Genomic DNA, 15,974 nt, shown 5'->3' on the forward strand with positions numbered 1-15,974 from the left:
CAGCCACAGATAAAGGGCGGGGGAGGGGGCGCACACGCACACACAAACCCTGCGTCCTTTAATTGAGAGCTAGTGGGAAAGGTAAAAAGCACTTTGAGAGTTCTTGGCATTCTCCAGGACAGCATCTCCAGGGGCTGGGCAGCATCGCCGCGGCTGCCACGCACGGGCCCCCGCGCCCCCCAAGGTAGGTCCCGGCCTCCAGGGCCCGGCCGGGGCAGCCCGGCCTCCCTCCCCCCGCCGCGCGTCCGGTGGGGGAGGGGCGGGGCGGGCCGCGGCGCGCGCGGTCCCCAGTTGTCGCGGGCTGGCGCGGCCGGCCGGTCCCGCGGGCGGCGGCGGCGGCGGCGGCGGCGGCGGCGGCGGCGGGTGCTCGGGGCCGGGCGGGGCGGCGGCGGCGCGGGGACGCGCCTGTCTCTTTAAGGGAGCTCGGTCTGGGGTGGCGCTTTCCTCCGCGAAGGCTCCTTTGATATTAATAGTGTTGGTGTCTTGAAACTGACGTAATGCGCGGAGAGTGAGGTCCTGACAAGCGATAACATTTCTGATAAAGACCCGATCTCATTGCAATCTCCAGCGTCCTCTTTCTCGCTGCTGCTCGGTGGCTCCGGACCTTGCGTCCTCCTGACCGGCTCTCTCGCCTTTGCCTAATTTTTTTTTTTTTTTTAAACAACAACAACAACAAAAAAACCCCAACAACACCCCCTCCCCTCTCCCACCCGGCACCCGGCACATCCCGGCTCTATTTCCTTTCTCTTTCTCTTGCGCTCTCTTTTTTTTTCCTGGGGGGGGAGGGAAGGGAAAGGGGGGGCGGCAGGAAAGACCTTTCCCCCCCCCCCAATAATCCAAGATCAACTCTGCAAACAACAGAAGACGGTTCATGGCTCTGGCCGCCGCGCCACCATCTTTCGGGCTGCGGAGGGTGTTCCTGACGATTAATCAACAGGTAAGGGGGAGCCGGGCAGGCCGGGGGGCGCGGGCTCAGCCGGCCGGGGCGCCGTTCCGCCAGCGCTGCGCCCGCGCGAGTGTGCGCAAAATGTGGGCGATCGCGAGCGGGGAGCCCTGGGAATTAAAAGTGACTTTCTTTGAAAAAAAAAAAAAAAAAAAAAAGCAAAAAAAAAAGCACAGCCGAGGGAGAGTGTGCAGCAGCAAGCCAAGCGCAGGCTTCTCGGGTTTCACACGCATTTTCTTTCTTCCTCCCCCCCCCCCCCTTTGCGCGTGTGATTTCTTTCTTTCTTTCTTCTCCTCTGTTCCCTTACCCCCCCCCCCCCAATTCCTCTGCTCCCTTTGCTGAGTCTGAGGCATCTGAGCCTTGGAAACGAGAGCGACTTCAAACTGCAGTAGCCCCCAGAGTCAGGAGGGTCAAGTTCAGCCGCCGGGGAGGAGGAAAAACAAATCCCGATTTGCCAAAAAAAGAAGTTTCAGGCCGGTGCCCCCTCCCCCTCCCAGCCCCACTCCCCCTCGCTGTCTCTTGCTGGCTGATTTTAATTCTCTCCTACCGGGAGCAGCAGAGGATCTGGAGGTGGCTGGACCCGAGGGGCCGCCGCCGCCGCTGCTGCAAGTTTTCTGGGGGCTCCTGACAAACGGGGAGCACACTAGGCACCGGCATGCAGAGTAGTAAGTTGGGTGAACTTGGGAGGGTCGGGAGGCTTTCCGAGAGGGGTCTTGGAGTGGCCCTCAAAGTGATAAAACAGCATAGACTGGCTTTGGCTTTGAAGAGTTTAGTTTGCAGAGCCAGGCTTCAAACTTTTTTCCCTTAAAGGCCCAGCTGGCTTGGAGGGAGCGAGTGTGGCATCCCCTGGTGTACCCGTCTCTGGGCAGCTCAGGGCAGCCTGGGCCCAGGGATCTGTGCCCTGTCGGTACCATGAGGCAGGGCCTTGCAGCCAGGGCGCTTCCGTAGGGGCTGAGCAAGGGGCAGACTTCCTCTGCCGTGCGGTTGATGCGCCATGTGTCGAGCGGGTCAGGGGACACTGGCTGGTGATTAAACGCCTGACAGCGGTGGGACATGCAGGCAGACAGGCTCTTTGCTTTCTGTCTAGTTCCTGTTTGGGCTGTAGAGTCTGAAACGCATCTTTGAAAGGCCAAGGCAAACACCTCTATCCCTCCAAATAACTCCAGGATTATAGGACCCCATGAATAATTTGAGGGTGAAGCAGAGGTGGGAGCTGTTTGAAGTGCAAAGTTGTTTCTGTGGCTGGGAAAGCTTTTTTCTGTGAGTACCTGTCTGAGATGGTGGTGTCTCCCCTTTCACCAGGGAAGTCACTAACTGTTTTATGGCTCTAGGATCTTAAAGCCATTGAAGTGAGAGGACCGGAGGACTTACGGGGGCTTCGGAGAGACTCTTGCTTGAACTTACTACATTTTAGGACCTGGCTGACTTCCCCATATCTTTTTAGGCCTTGATCCTTTGAAAGTTTTTGAGTAAGAGCTATGGATTTAATGGTGAATCCAAATTAAGATAGAATATCCATCCTTATCCGGTTTTGGGAAATCACCGCTAGCGTTTTAAGCAAGGTAAGTGAAGAGAGAGGGGCTGAGCGAAGAAGTAGAATCAGGCACAAGTTAGGCCGATTCATTGAACTTTTTAAGCTCTCCAGGTGAACAGGAAAGAGCCTGGAAGAGATAGTCAGTATAAAAGCAAAAATACAGATAAGGGCCTGAGACAAGATTACAAAGAAGTAATCATTCCAGGCCTTGTTGGCTAAATTGAATTGCTCAGGCTTAAAAATATAAAATGAAAAAATAAAGGGGACTTTTCCAACAAGTCTTTGGAGTTTTGTAAACTCCAGAGCACAAACCCACCAGCCTCTGTAGCATCTCTATCCTTTCCTGCAGGTTTAAGAAAGAGTTGATCATTTAGAAAAGGCTGCCAGAGCTGAACATGTTAGGGACGGTCAGGAAAAGTACTACAACTAGCAGGTCCTTGACTGGGCAAAAAGAGAATGAAAGTCTCTAATCTCACTGCTGGGCAGTTTCGTACATGCTTCTTTTCTTCACTGGCTTCTGAGGCTTCCCCAGTTAATGCAGCGCTTGTGTAGAAAAGCAAAGGTTCTAAAATAATCACCATGCGGCTTTTCCCCCCTTTTTCTTTCCCCAAGTATGACAGGGTTGTGAATAAATACAGGGTTTGTATGGGAAGATGAAGCGTTTCCTGTAAGTTTCGATGCTGACAGGACAGTCTGGAAATGATACCAACATTCTGAGGAATTTTTTTTTATACCTTTGAGTGAAAGTTTTATTAATGGCATGCTCAAACTTCACAACTTAAACTTGTATGTTCATTGAGTTTATCCTTCGGTTAAACTTCGATTTCATAACTTCTTTTTAGAACCGTTCCCTTGAATTAAAAACATCTCCCGTCAGTTAAATAGACAGGGCCGTGAGTATGCTAGGTTGATGATTATTTCTGGATATTAGTATCGTGAAAATAAAACTGCAAAGAGGAAATAGAGTCAGAATTTCTCTGATGGGCCATGATTTCTCTAAATGTAAGACATTGGGAAGCTTCATCAGTACTCTATTGGCAAAATATTATTTACCTTTGGTGAGCTGATTTTAATGGCTTCCCAATATGCCTGTTGCGTGGTAGGCTATGTGTGTGTAGAATACTTTTACATACGTAATAGCTAAATCTGACATTCTGCAAATAAGTGGTAGGAAGTATTTAGCAAAAAAGTTTGTCACTCCTGAATTTTAGATTCTGCTAGTGTTTGTGCTGCTGGGTGGCTTTTGTCCTTTGTTAAAGCTAGCATTAAAGGTGCGGAGGAGAGTGCCAGAGTGGCTGTGAATCCTGAGTTGAATTCAGAGCTCCACACTTTGACTACTAATATTGTGAACAATTTAATAGAAATTTCTACATACTTTTATACTAACCAGTTTAGCATCCAAATCTGTGTGCATTTCATCATGAGTGATGACCTACATGTACCCTTACTTTGTTTTTAGCATTATTATTATTATTATTTTACTTTTTTAAGTCATGTAACACTCCTAAATTTATTCCTGTTTTCAAGATAGGTCTCTGTAACCATGCATAAGGAAATGTTCATTCATAAGAAAACCTTCCAAATAGGGAAATGAATGCATATGTTGTAAAGCTGCTTTTTAGATCCTAGTATTTAAGGGTGCTTTTACTAATGCTGTTGCTGTTATTACTGTTAGATGTATATGGGTCTATGCACAGATAGAAGCCGCTATTTGCGTCTAAAGATGTATACATTTTCTATTAAGAAATAAGGCAAGAGTGTGGGGTTTTGTAAACTTTTATGCTATCTTTTTTGAAGTACATAAACACTGCTGAAAAATTTTAAACTTGAAAAAGATTTTGCTATTGAGTTAGAACTTTATTTTGAGTTTGGAATTGGTGTCAGCATTGATAACTGGATTTCTGATAGTTTCCATATATATATATATGACAGTTATTGTTAATTTAATATATCCTATGAGTGTGAACAATAATACCGTAACACTGCGCTGTTGTACACAGGACAAAATAGACTTTCAGAGAGTTGTGGACAGGTGTCTAGAGTTGATTTCTGAAATAAGCGATGGACTTAAAATAAAATGACTGGCTTCCTTAAAACATATCCTCATGAAGATATTCTCTGGTGTGTAAAATGAAGCCATTCATTCAACACACTGACAACTTTCCACTTGGTATTTGCCTCTGCTTAATTTAGTTTCCTCGGGACAGCTAGTGTGGTAGCCTGCATCTGTTTTTGGCAGGCATAGAAAACTATAAACTCAGACAGTTCTGTCTCAAATATTGTAGCTCATGAGTTACAATCAATTTGATAAAAAACAGGCAAGTTGTATGAGCTTGCTTTCTCTTGTTCATCCTTGGTCCAGCTTCCAGGTAACAGATTTCTCTTTCTTCTTGTTTTAGTTATAATTACTAATATTGTTGATAAATAATTAACCTTTTAAAGCTTCCTTATTTATTATTTTTGAGCTATGGGTTAATGAATAATAGCATATTTAGACTTAGCTAAACTTTGCCTATCAATGGGATAGCTACATTTATTTGGATATATGGAAAGAAGTGAATTGTGTTGTCATAACAGGATTTATAGGATTTAGTGGACTCCTTGCAGATATCATATGAAGACATTTATCTTGACGTTACCAAGCTGAAATTCAACATTTCCCAAGTGTACTTATTATGCTCATGTATGGAAAAGACTTAACGTACTTTACAATTAATTGCATTTTAAAACTGAACAGTTGCTTTTATCATTATCAAAAGCACTTGTCTCCTAAAACTTTGATCAGTTTACTGAAGTACCTGAAAATGCCAAGGTTTGTTTTTAGACGACTGTTCAGTATCAAATAAAAAACAGCCTGTTTTGTTCTCAAATGTTAGTTGGTCCAAAGCTGTTTGTATCAAATATTCTATTATAGATGACCTTCATATGTGAGACTTCAAATGATACAATTGCAGCTGCTTTTGGGGGTCTTTATAATACTCAATGGCTCTTATTTCGCTGAGAGTGGATTTGCAAGCCTCTGGCTTGTTTCTCTGTAGGGTATAATAATGAAGAAACTGATACAGGTTAGAAAGAAATCTTTTAGGCTTAAGAAAATGCTTTTACTGAATTTGCAAGATGCTGAAAAGTATTTGAATGGTGAAGAAGTAGTCAAGAGAAGCATACTAGTGATAACGGCTATCGGAACCATTACAGCATCGCCACACTGAGTTCCTTTTATTATCCTATCGCTCTTTGCCCCGTCAGAGCACAGTTCTAAGTACCAAAAACAGAGATGAAATTATCAGTGCATTTCAAATAAGAAATATCATTGGAATATTTTTTGACTTAGATGTAATTGAAATATAAACGTTAAGGCTGGCCGTACAGCTTGTTGCATGTGAAATAATCTAAAAAATAGTTTTAATTTTTAAAATGCTGCTAGCTCTTTAAGACCCTGCAGCTAACACTTTACCAGTGGCTAGACACCTTCCCTGGTGTTCAGTTTATGCGAGTAGGAAACTTTCTCTCCTGCTCTTTCTCTCTCTCTTTCTTGTTTTCTTTAAACCAGCTGACGTCATGCCAAACTTTGCTTTAAAAGAACAGACAGAAGTAATTGGTAGCTTTTAACTTTTAATAATGTTCTGCATTGGTTTTGGTGGCCAAATGCTATTTTTTTTAAATTTTTTTTTTTTTTGGAAAAAAAAAGTTCAAGTAAGAACGGGCTTGTGGCCTGAGGAAGAAAAGCTCTGTTGATACAGTTATTTTTATTCTTGTTTTTCAATCTGTTATTAAAACTCTTTCCTGCTGAGCTCTGCTGTATTTCTTCAGTTGTTCACTGTGATGGCTGGTGCACTTGAGGTTACAATAATTTAAACAGTTTGTGAACTTGGGGGAGTGTTTGTCTTACTTTATTTCTTACTATTTGAAAGAAAAAAAAACAGGTTTGTTTCAATAGAGATTAATTAATGAAGGTTATCAATGGTGACAGGTCAATGAATATGTTTATCAAGAGATTGCCACACCTGTTACCAAGGGCCTAAAATATGGAAGTTTAATTGTGACATTAATCATTTTTATGTGCAGAGGAAGGAAAATAGATGAAATGTTACCAAAATGCAGTTTTATATTGAAAGCATTAGTTTCAAGGTTCAGCTTGTTCCTACTGGAAGTGTTTCATTTTTCATTCTGAAAATTTTAAATAGCATCAGTAAGCCTTATTTATCACATGGCATTTTTAAATTTCATTTCAGTAATCTTTTTCTCTCCTCCAGAATTTGCACAGGCAGATATAACTTTTGTCTACTTAAGAGACACCTTGATCAATTGATTGACAGGGGCCAACTTCAGAAGTTGGCAAGCAGAAAAATCTTTCTGGGGTGAAAAAAACTGTGTCAGTATTTCCTTCCTTGGGAAAAGCTACTCCACCCAGAAATGGGGCCCTCCTTCCCATTTGTAGGACAGAGCTGAGTGTTGATGTTCATAAAACAGTTGCTGAGGTTTAAATCTTTGCTGTATAACCAAATTTCCTCTGTGAGGTAGTTATTTTCACCTTTTCCATATACAGAGAGTCTGTAATGAATAATTTACCAAGAAAATGAGGTGTCTAACAGATGAAGAGTAGTCAGTGATACATTTATTATCATCAAAAGTGTTCTGCATAACTCCAGACACTTGTAGTGTTCTCATCCTAGAAATTTGACATTTTTGATTTACTTTATTTGTTCTCAGCTTTCACTGTGAGAGCCACAGACTTTCTGTTCGTATCCAATAGCTTCCTCCTTTGATAACAGCTTCTTTACTTAAATATTTTCCAGAAAATACTAAAAGAATTAAGCTATGCATTTTCGTATTAACACTGTGCAAATTTATTGAGTTCAGTTTTGATTTAATTAATAATTTTTAGAGAGTTTGCAAGCATAAATTTCAATCATAGGTTTGTCTGACATAGTTTTTTTTTTTTTTTTGGTAATAAATGTGGGTCTGTTACTTCAAAATTGGGATAGTAATAAAATTTAGCAAGAAGGGAACAAGGCAGAGGAAAGTATTTGGGGCTGGAGTTCTTTAATATCAGCAGCCGGTTTACTGTGGAGTTGTGGGGAGGGGTAGGGAAGGCTTTGTGGAAGATGATACAAAAAAAAAATCCATCAATTGCGCATATGATCCCCTCCCCTTAAGTTTACTTAAACAATATGTTTCGGTTTTGCCTCAAACCATTCGGCACCACCTCTACTCCAAGCATCCACCACTATCTTGTTTCCTGAGTGATTAAGGATGGTGTTTTCTGTTCTGTAATGAGCAGCAGTGTTGTTTGAACAAAGGTAACACATTTTGATTTGTGTAATTCTTTGGTAGTTATTAGGCAGCTACCTGTAGTGTAAGAGGAATTCTATAGTATGAAGCCTGTGGATATTTGATGTAGCCACGGTAACTATACTGTGTTAGAATTATTGCAGCAATGTGTGCATGCTCTTGAAACTATATTTTATGTATGTAATACTTAGATCTACTATTGTGGGATTTAATGTGCTAAATCATGACCCGCTGTGCTTTAAACAGGAATCTTTTAAAGAGATACATGACTTGTTTTTAAAAAGTTCGAAGTTTGAAGTGAGTGTGGCGGTTAAACATAATGAATCAGTCATTTCCATATTACATAGATGGATTCAGAATTTACTAAGAAATTTCAAAAGAAGGAAAGAAAAACCCACCATATACATGAAAATGCCCCCTCATTGTGTATTTTAAGTAGTGTTCTGAGAACATTTTTGAGAAAGTCGTATTTCTGTGGGGATTGACAGTGCTTTTTCTGAGCATATCATTCCATAAGGCTGGCACTTTACAGTTTACAATTCTACCAGCTTAAAACGCTATGCAGAAATATTATGGAACATGCAAAGACTCCATACTCTGAGCCCATGCATTTTTCCCTAGGGTGATGGATTCTGTGCGTCACCCAGATGTGATGCTATTTGCTGGGCTTGTAATACTGGTTTGGGGGTTGCTGGATGTCCTAGTTCATCAAGCAACACAAGACAACAACGTTGGTAACTAGGTAATTGACGCAGTCAGACTAGGCTCTGGAAAATGTTCCAAACATTTTAAAGTCAGCTCAGAACTTAGCATATATTCCATTAATACAACTCTTACATAAACAGATGATTCATTGTCTGCCCTTTAAGCCTGCTATAGTCAATATCTCTAGAAAGAAATACGTTATTGCTTACAATCCTTATTTTTATGCCTTTTTCTTTAGTTTAAAAGGAACATAGTTATCTTATTGACTTACTGATTACTTTATCTATTAATTACTTATAATTGTGATAATGAGTAATATATTATAATAGACATTTATGTTCCCTAATGTATTTGTTCCAAGATTTAAAATATTGATATTATTATTATTATTAAAAATTGAATACTATAGTAACAAGGAATAAGCTCGATATAGGATGATAGATAACTTACTTAAAACACAAAAATATGTCTTAGATTTAAAAAACAAGTGATGAAAACGTTTTTGTTCAGAGCTGGTTTTATTTACGTAATTTGAACAGACTATAAAAATTTACAATTCAGTGAAGGTTGATAAGATAACATATTCTTTTTGATTAGGTTCTTCCAGTATGGTTTTCTGAGCATTCATAGGAATTGTATTATTTCCTCCATGTATTTATACAGGAATTAGAGATATATCTATAAACAGTGTAAATATGTATGGCAGAGTTGGTTTGAGACATCAGATTTTTCTATTAAATGATACAGTTTATATGCAAAGGGATACACATTAATAACCTAGGATTAATACAGCACATTTATCTCTGACTTAATGATTCTAAGAACACATATGTTTATGCATATGCTTGTGTTCTCTTCTGATAGAGGTTACTATATTCGATTTTCTCAAACTGTATTTTGTAAAATGACATTAATCTTTCTCATGTCCTTTTCAATTATTGAATGCATAGTAGAACCTATTTGAGGGTTAAATTAGTTATAATTCTGGTTCTCATGAAAGTGAACTTGACTAAATAAAGTGAAAAAATAAATTCTATTTTATGTGATGTCATGAATCACTTGTCATCTTAGCTCTGGAAGATTAGTTCATTTCTCTCTCAATATTTAATAGTTCTAAACATATAGGTGTTCCTAAAAAAAAAAAAACCCACAAACTGTCATTTGTTTTTGTGTTACTTATGATGTTTTTAATGATTGCTGAAAGCGATCTAGGTCACTTTACTTTTAAATGATGTTACTCATATGACAGAAGTTAAGACTGGTCATAAATATTGTAAGATTAATCAGTGTCCATACTTCTAATTTTTTACAGTGAGTATTCTCAATTCTGGATAATTAATAATTCTTTCCCAATTATTTTTATGTAATTTTGAGGCCTTTATACCTACTCTATGTTCTTTATTTTGATAATAATTTTTTGTTATACAGTTTTAAATTTTTAGGTGAATAATCAGAAATGATTATATTCAACACTGGATGCGTATCCCCTGAAAGGATAACTGTAAACTTTATTCCCCAGTCCTACAGAAATAGGAAAGTTCTAGAAAATAACTTGTGTAAAGCCACCTGGTAAGCATAAAGTATTCTACACTTTTAAAATAAATATTTTAAATCAGGTTTCTCTTTTTAGTAAAATTGCATTCTTCACATGTAAGATGTGGGGAGATTGCAGTAAGAAACCCATTGCCATCATAATCCCCGTTATAGTAAACTGCTTATATTACTCTTTATCCTATCCCTCTTTATTCTGTTTTATTTAATGTGTTCTCTTTCTCAGGATAATTTACTCTGCCAAAAGAATGCCCTAATTATTTGTAACACATACTGCTTTTTAAAAAACACTTTGATACACTCTAAAACAGGAAGCTGTCACTCAGAACGTTAGGCTAGAAGTAAAAAAATGCTATATGTGTACATGAATAAACCTATGCACATGATCTTGCATGCTATCCTTTCCGAAGCTCCTTTAGTGTTGCATTTGTTTACACTCAATTATATGTACACATTCTTCACTCTTTATCACATTGTCTCATATTTGACATTTAATTAAATATACCTATGCTTTTCCTACTCCCTGAAAGTTTTCATATATCACTCACAATAACATTTTGAAATGTGTTCTACACGGACCATGATTAGAAATGGAGAATCAAAGGCAGATATCAGTGTAAGGAGGTTTTCTTCATTTTTCTGCCACAGGTTTTGGATCCCTTTAAAGGAGAAATCTGTCTGAACAGTAAGGGGGCGTGGGCTCTATGCAGTCCATGGTGATGTAAAGCATTATTAAAACGCATGTGGCTTTATTCATTTACATGTTTTCTTGACACAGAAAACTTTGACCTCTTAGCTTGTGGTCCTTGGGAATTACAGATAAAGCCCAGTGGGGTCACACTTAAAGTTCTGGCTTCACATGACGCAGAACACTCAGTGCAGCCTCTGCTGGGCCACTGCGCTCTTTCCCTTCAGGGCTGGAAGATCCTTTAAGTTAAGTTGGCTTTTGGGAGCATAACCAGATTCCTTCCTTTCTGGAAACTGTCTGGATGGCTTTCAGAAGGGCAAGCAGGGAATCACGGGGCACTTGATGTCTCTGACTTTAGGGTGCTAAAGGAAACGGTGCTGAGACCACGTATGCTGTCTCCGGATTATTCTGACATGCTTTACCAGCAGGGTTTTCTTTCCTTTTTTTTTTCTCCCTGCTCGAGAATTGCATACACATAAATGTATGTATGTATGTATGTATTATGTATGTATGTATCTATCTATTTTTCAGTTTCAAAAGGATTAAACATCTTCCCTTTTAATGGATGGATGTGCTGGATGGAGGGTTTTTAAAAATCTTCATTTCTTTATGATATTTATATTTAAAGGGCAGTGACACAGCAAAATAATAATTTGATTTTATTGTTTGCTCTTGAGCAGGCCATTGGCACTTAATTTCTGTGAGGAAAAACACCGAATGAAATTAAATGAAGTTGTGCTATAATTTGGAAATAATTATGAGTAGCCTTTTTTTTTTTTTGGCAAAGAGATTAAGGGAGTTTTAGTTAATGTTTTTACCGAACTCAGTACTCCAAATTTATAGTGTGAATTGGATTGCCTGATCACAGATGATGCTTGCAGTGTGTGCTATCCTGATGTAGGGAAGAGAGAGAACTTTGAAAATGTTCACCAGTGTGTTTTAGATTCCCAGGGGGTAAATGCCAACTATCATATCATCAGTACTTGGAGGTATGATGGTTCTACTTGTTTATTGTGAAGACAGTCAATGACACCAAGCGCAAAGCTCCTAGCATTGGCCCCTAGAGCTGGTCCAGTACAACGAGGAAGTACGTTTTCATAAAGGTTTGGGTGTAACAGAAACTAGAATAATATCTGTCTTTAAGGTGGGTCTTAAAATTGGGATTTGCCACTGACTTACACTCGCTCTGGTCTCAGGGCTACAAAGGTAGAAATAGGCAGAGTGATCACTAAAGTTAGTTCTGTCTTTCATGTCTAGGAAAATATAGCACTGAATGTTTGCTTTTTGTGTGTTTTGTCTCCAAGCAGAGGAAACTGACAGTTTTATGTTTTAAGTGCAGAAAGTTGCTCTTGGCTAAGCAGCCCTGAGTTAATCACAGGGATGTTAACTTGAATTTTGGTCTTTATACCGTTTCTGACTTTTCAAGTGGAATGTGCTGTTGTTATTACCAAATTGACATCCTACCTTTTGGGTTGATTTTTAGATAAATGTTTGTTTAAATGCTCTTTTTTGAAGTCCATTGCTTTCAAAATGCATAATTTTTTTCTTTAAAGCTTTTCAGGAGAGGAAATTTTTAATCTTTGTAGAGGTTTTTTTTTTTTTTTTTTATCTTCTGTACTTTCCTGTAAATACAAAGTAATTTTACATGCATTCAATATCCTTTATTTCTCCTGTCATGTTTTCTTTTAAAAACCTCTGGTACAGGAAAAATCCAGACATCAATGATCTCAGTTCTCAAACTTCATCCTGGCAGATATTTTGGTCATTTGTAAGGAGTCACTGCAGGGAGAAATCCTTTCCTCTGTCATTTCACGCTTTTATTTTTACTTCAGGAAAAAGTGATTTGGAAAAGTCATGTACTTAATCATTAAAGTTAACTGAAATCTGTGAATTGTGTAAAAGAACAAGACATTTGCTTGAATATCATTTACATTTTATACTATGCATTAAATTTTTGATTGAAGGGGGGAAAACAAGCTTTAACTAACTTTGAATTTAAGAACAACCTGTGGAATTCTCCAGAAATAAAAGAAAATATGAAGCAGCATCAATGAATCGGGTCAGAATCATTACGTCTGCAGAGAGTAGACAACTTTCCTGTGACATATTTTAGTGGGGTATGTTTAAGTATAAAGAAAAGTCTCTCTGTTTATACCTGCATTTTTGCCTGACTACTGTATGATTAATTATGATGGGCATTCTTAAATTAGAGATATGTACATAAATAAGGCTGAAAACATAGGGAAATGGCATCCCTATTTATGTGTAAGGAAAAAAGTTTTCATTTGTAATAGATGTACTTCTTCCCAAAGAGAGAAACACCAAATTTTAAACACACTATCCTGAAAGCTGTTCCCCTTAAAAAGGAATTGGACCCAGAGATCACACTGTTTGAAGTCTCAGTGAAGTGTATTTAGAAGCAGTTTGGAGTCTCTGCTGGTGGAGATGGGAATGCTTCTAGCAGTCACCTCATGGTCTGCTGTGATGTCAGCCGAGAATTTAGCCAGAACTCTACGGTTTGCTCTCCTCACTACTGAGGAATTAGGACACGATTAGGATTCTCCAATCAGGTTTGATGTGTTATTTTGAAACCACAATTTTAAGTCTGAATTATAATAATGAAGTCAGAATAGTATTTTTAGGTTTAATTTGAAGCCAGGAGTTACAGATAGTGAAAATTTTAACAAGCTCCTTTCATGTTTTCCCCTATAGAAAAAAGTGGGAGATTCACTCCTTTAAATAGCACCACAGAAATAGTAGGTTGACCTTATTTTGACAATGTATGATATGTTAAAGATATTTGCTAAATTTCAGGGCCAAGAGAATGCACGTTTTCAATAGATTTTCAATAGAGAAATCATTTAATAAAGGGAAGTGACAGGGGAATGAATTAAATCACCTGAGGTGACAGGCAGGGCAAACTCTAGCCTCTGACAGAACATCGTTGTTCTGTAATTCTGTTCTATAACCTCTTCCCCATCTCATTTACTGGTAAGTGCAGTGTATACACTTGAATGTATGGCATTACAATTTCCTCAAAAAGACAGAATACCAATCTACATGTGTGATATTTTAATACTGTTTCTAGGGAGAAGTAGGACCCTGAGCAGAGTAGGGTCCTTTTCTCAATGGCTGGACAATGGATTTCGTCAGCCAGGGACTGCTGTCCTGATCTTTGTTCTGTAATGCATGTATATTCAGAAAGATCATGGGGTCCTCTATTATTTTGGATGACAGAAGCTACTTAAATAACTCTTCCATTGTAGTGCACTTATCTTGATCTACAAGAAAGAAAACTAAAGGTACAATAGCGGGCTTCCCCCTACCTGCCTAACACAATGATCACCATAATAAGTATAAGTAAATCAGTAGACTATTTCTAGGTGAATTTGGAAAATTTGCTTAATATTTCAGGTTCTTTAATCTTTCTTTTTCCTTCTGCAGATGGGTATGAAAACAGAATCAAGGTATCATTTAGTTTGAAATTAGTATGCAGCAAGAATTCGATGATTATATAATGAATTTATTTCTCTCTCTCTCTCTATATATATATGTTTAGTGTAAAACCATATGTGATACAGACTCAAACGTGTAACAGAGGTTATCACACAACAGAGTCTTCATAAAACCTAGGTGTAGTGTTTCTTTTAGACACCTTAATGACATGAACCTCCTTAGATCTGCTAACATAAAATCCAGTTTGGCTGATAATTTAATTATGATATTCTCATTAATAAGAAGCTAGTTTTTGTTATTTTTCACTTAGTTTAAAATACCTTCAACATTTATCAATATCAAAACCAATGAAAACAATAGTCCATTTGAAATTAGGACTTTTAATTTATATATAATTAGTCAGGGCATCTTTGACATTGGGTCTTAAGAGTAAGATCGGTGTATTTGAATGTGGTTAAGAAAGATCACAACACTTATACAAACCTCTCAACACTTAGAAAAACAACTGAACAACTGAACAAGAAAAAATAGCTTCATCACAAATGCTTAGTCTTGTCGTTTGAATGATAAATGCATTTCAGCTTCAAGTATGTGTAAATGAAACATTTAATTTATTGATGTAATGTCTTTATGTATTTATTTTAGTTTCTTCTTGTTACATATTTAGCTATGATTTGAGCTTAAAACATGAAACATTTTCTTTTCTTGATTCTAAGCAAGTCAATTATCATTTGGTGTGTTTGAAGTACAGAATTCTTTTACAGACTTATGAAATATAATAAAACCTTAAATTTCTTCTTTTTTTAGGGTTTATTTCTAATAATAAAATTGCATTTTCTAAAGGCCAAATACAACTCTGTCCCTCATAAGAGAAGGGCACAGATTGGTTGTAGATGCAGTGCGCCTGTTCTGGGTTAAAGGAAAAAAAAAAAAAAAAAAAGTGGTGCTGAATGCCATGAGGTAAGGAATTGAACTTGACATCCCTGGCTCTATTGCAGACAGCTCCCGAAGTGACTTTGCAGAAAGCAGGAGGAGCTGAGAGGCTCTGGAAATGGGCTGGGCTGGTCCAGAGCGTGCACCTGAACCCCCTTGCTCTTTCTAGCATGGTAAAGGATAGATGCTTTCATTTGCTTTGCTTTGTGTCTTAGCCAGATGGCAGGTGCTTATTATTTTATTGTTTCTTCCCCCTTGCTTTGTTTTTTTGTTTTTTTCTGTCCTTGATGTTTCTTTCAGGTGAAAGCTTTTATGAATAATTTATCAATAGGTATTCCTTTAGAATGACGCAGTTTTCTAGTGGAAAGTAATCATCTTTTTCTGTTTAAAAATTATCAATTAAATCATGATGCAATGGAGTAGTTTAAAAGTAGTTTTTTTTTAAATAAATGAAGAGCCATTGTGAGGATGGTTCCAGTCATCCCAAGTAGTTTCTCTGTCCTTATAGTGCTGAGCACTTTATAATACTATGTGACGGGTTCAGACACTTCTTCTGCCCCTACATAGCCATCAAGTTTTTCTTGCCTTTTTGTTTATTATCCCAGTATAGTTGAATTTGCCAACTTACTTTGACTTTAAGTGATAATTGAATAGAAGTATGTACCTGATGCAATGACAGCAAAAGTAAATGTCTGTCTATCCCAAGATCTTCTCAATGATTTTCTTAACATCATATTAAGTGTATTTTATCAATTAGTTTTTCCCTCTTTATATCAAACACCTGCTGCGGTGGACTATTTTTCTTCCTTTACTTGAGGACATGAAATAGCGAGTTACTGCATTTCTTTAGTGATTTGCTTTCCCAATAAGTA

General features: G+C 38.2%; 1 protein-coding gene across 6 annotated transcripts in view; it reads left to right on the plus strand.

Annotated features, from left to right (window-relative positions):
* Nucleotides 1–404: 404 nt before the first annotated feature.
* The window catches only part of Trps1 (transcriptional repressor GATA binding 1), a 240,359-nt gene continuing 224,789 nt past the window's right edge, over nt 405–15,974 (plus strand). For 4 of the 6 annotated variants that reach the window (XM_060389422.1, XM_060389426.1, XM_060389428.1 and 1 more), the window contains exon 1: nt 1,266–1,608. In XM_060389422.1, the coding sequence (XP_060245405.1) occupies nt 1,599–1,608 (10 nt within the window). In that variant the 5' untranslated portion in view covers nt 1,266–1,598. Of the gene's footprint in view, nt 938–1,265; nt 1,609–1,634; nt 2,506–15,974 lie in introns of those variants that run through there. The other 2 variants (XM_060389423.1, XM_060389424.1) reach the window with 2 other exon arrangements.

This window comes from Meriones unguiculatus, chromosome 8 (genome assembly GCF_030254825.1).
Source record: "Meriones unguiculatus strain TT.TT164.6M chromosome 8, Bangor_MerUng_6.1, whole genome shotgun sequence".
NCBI classification, from domain to species: Eukaryota; Metazoa; Chordata; class Mammalia; order Rodentia; family Muridae; genus Meriones; species Meriones unguiculatus.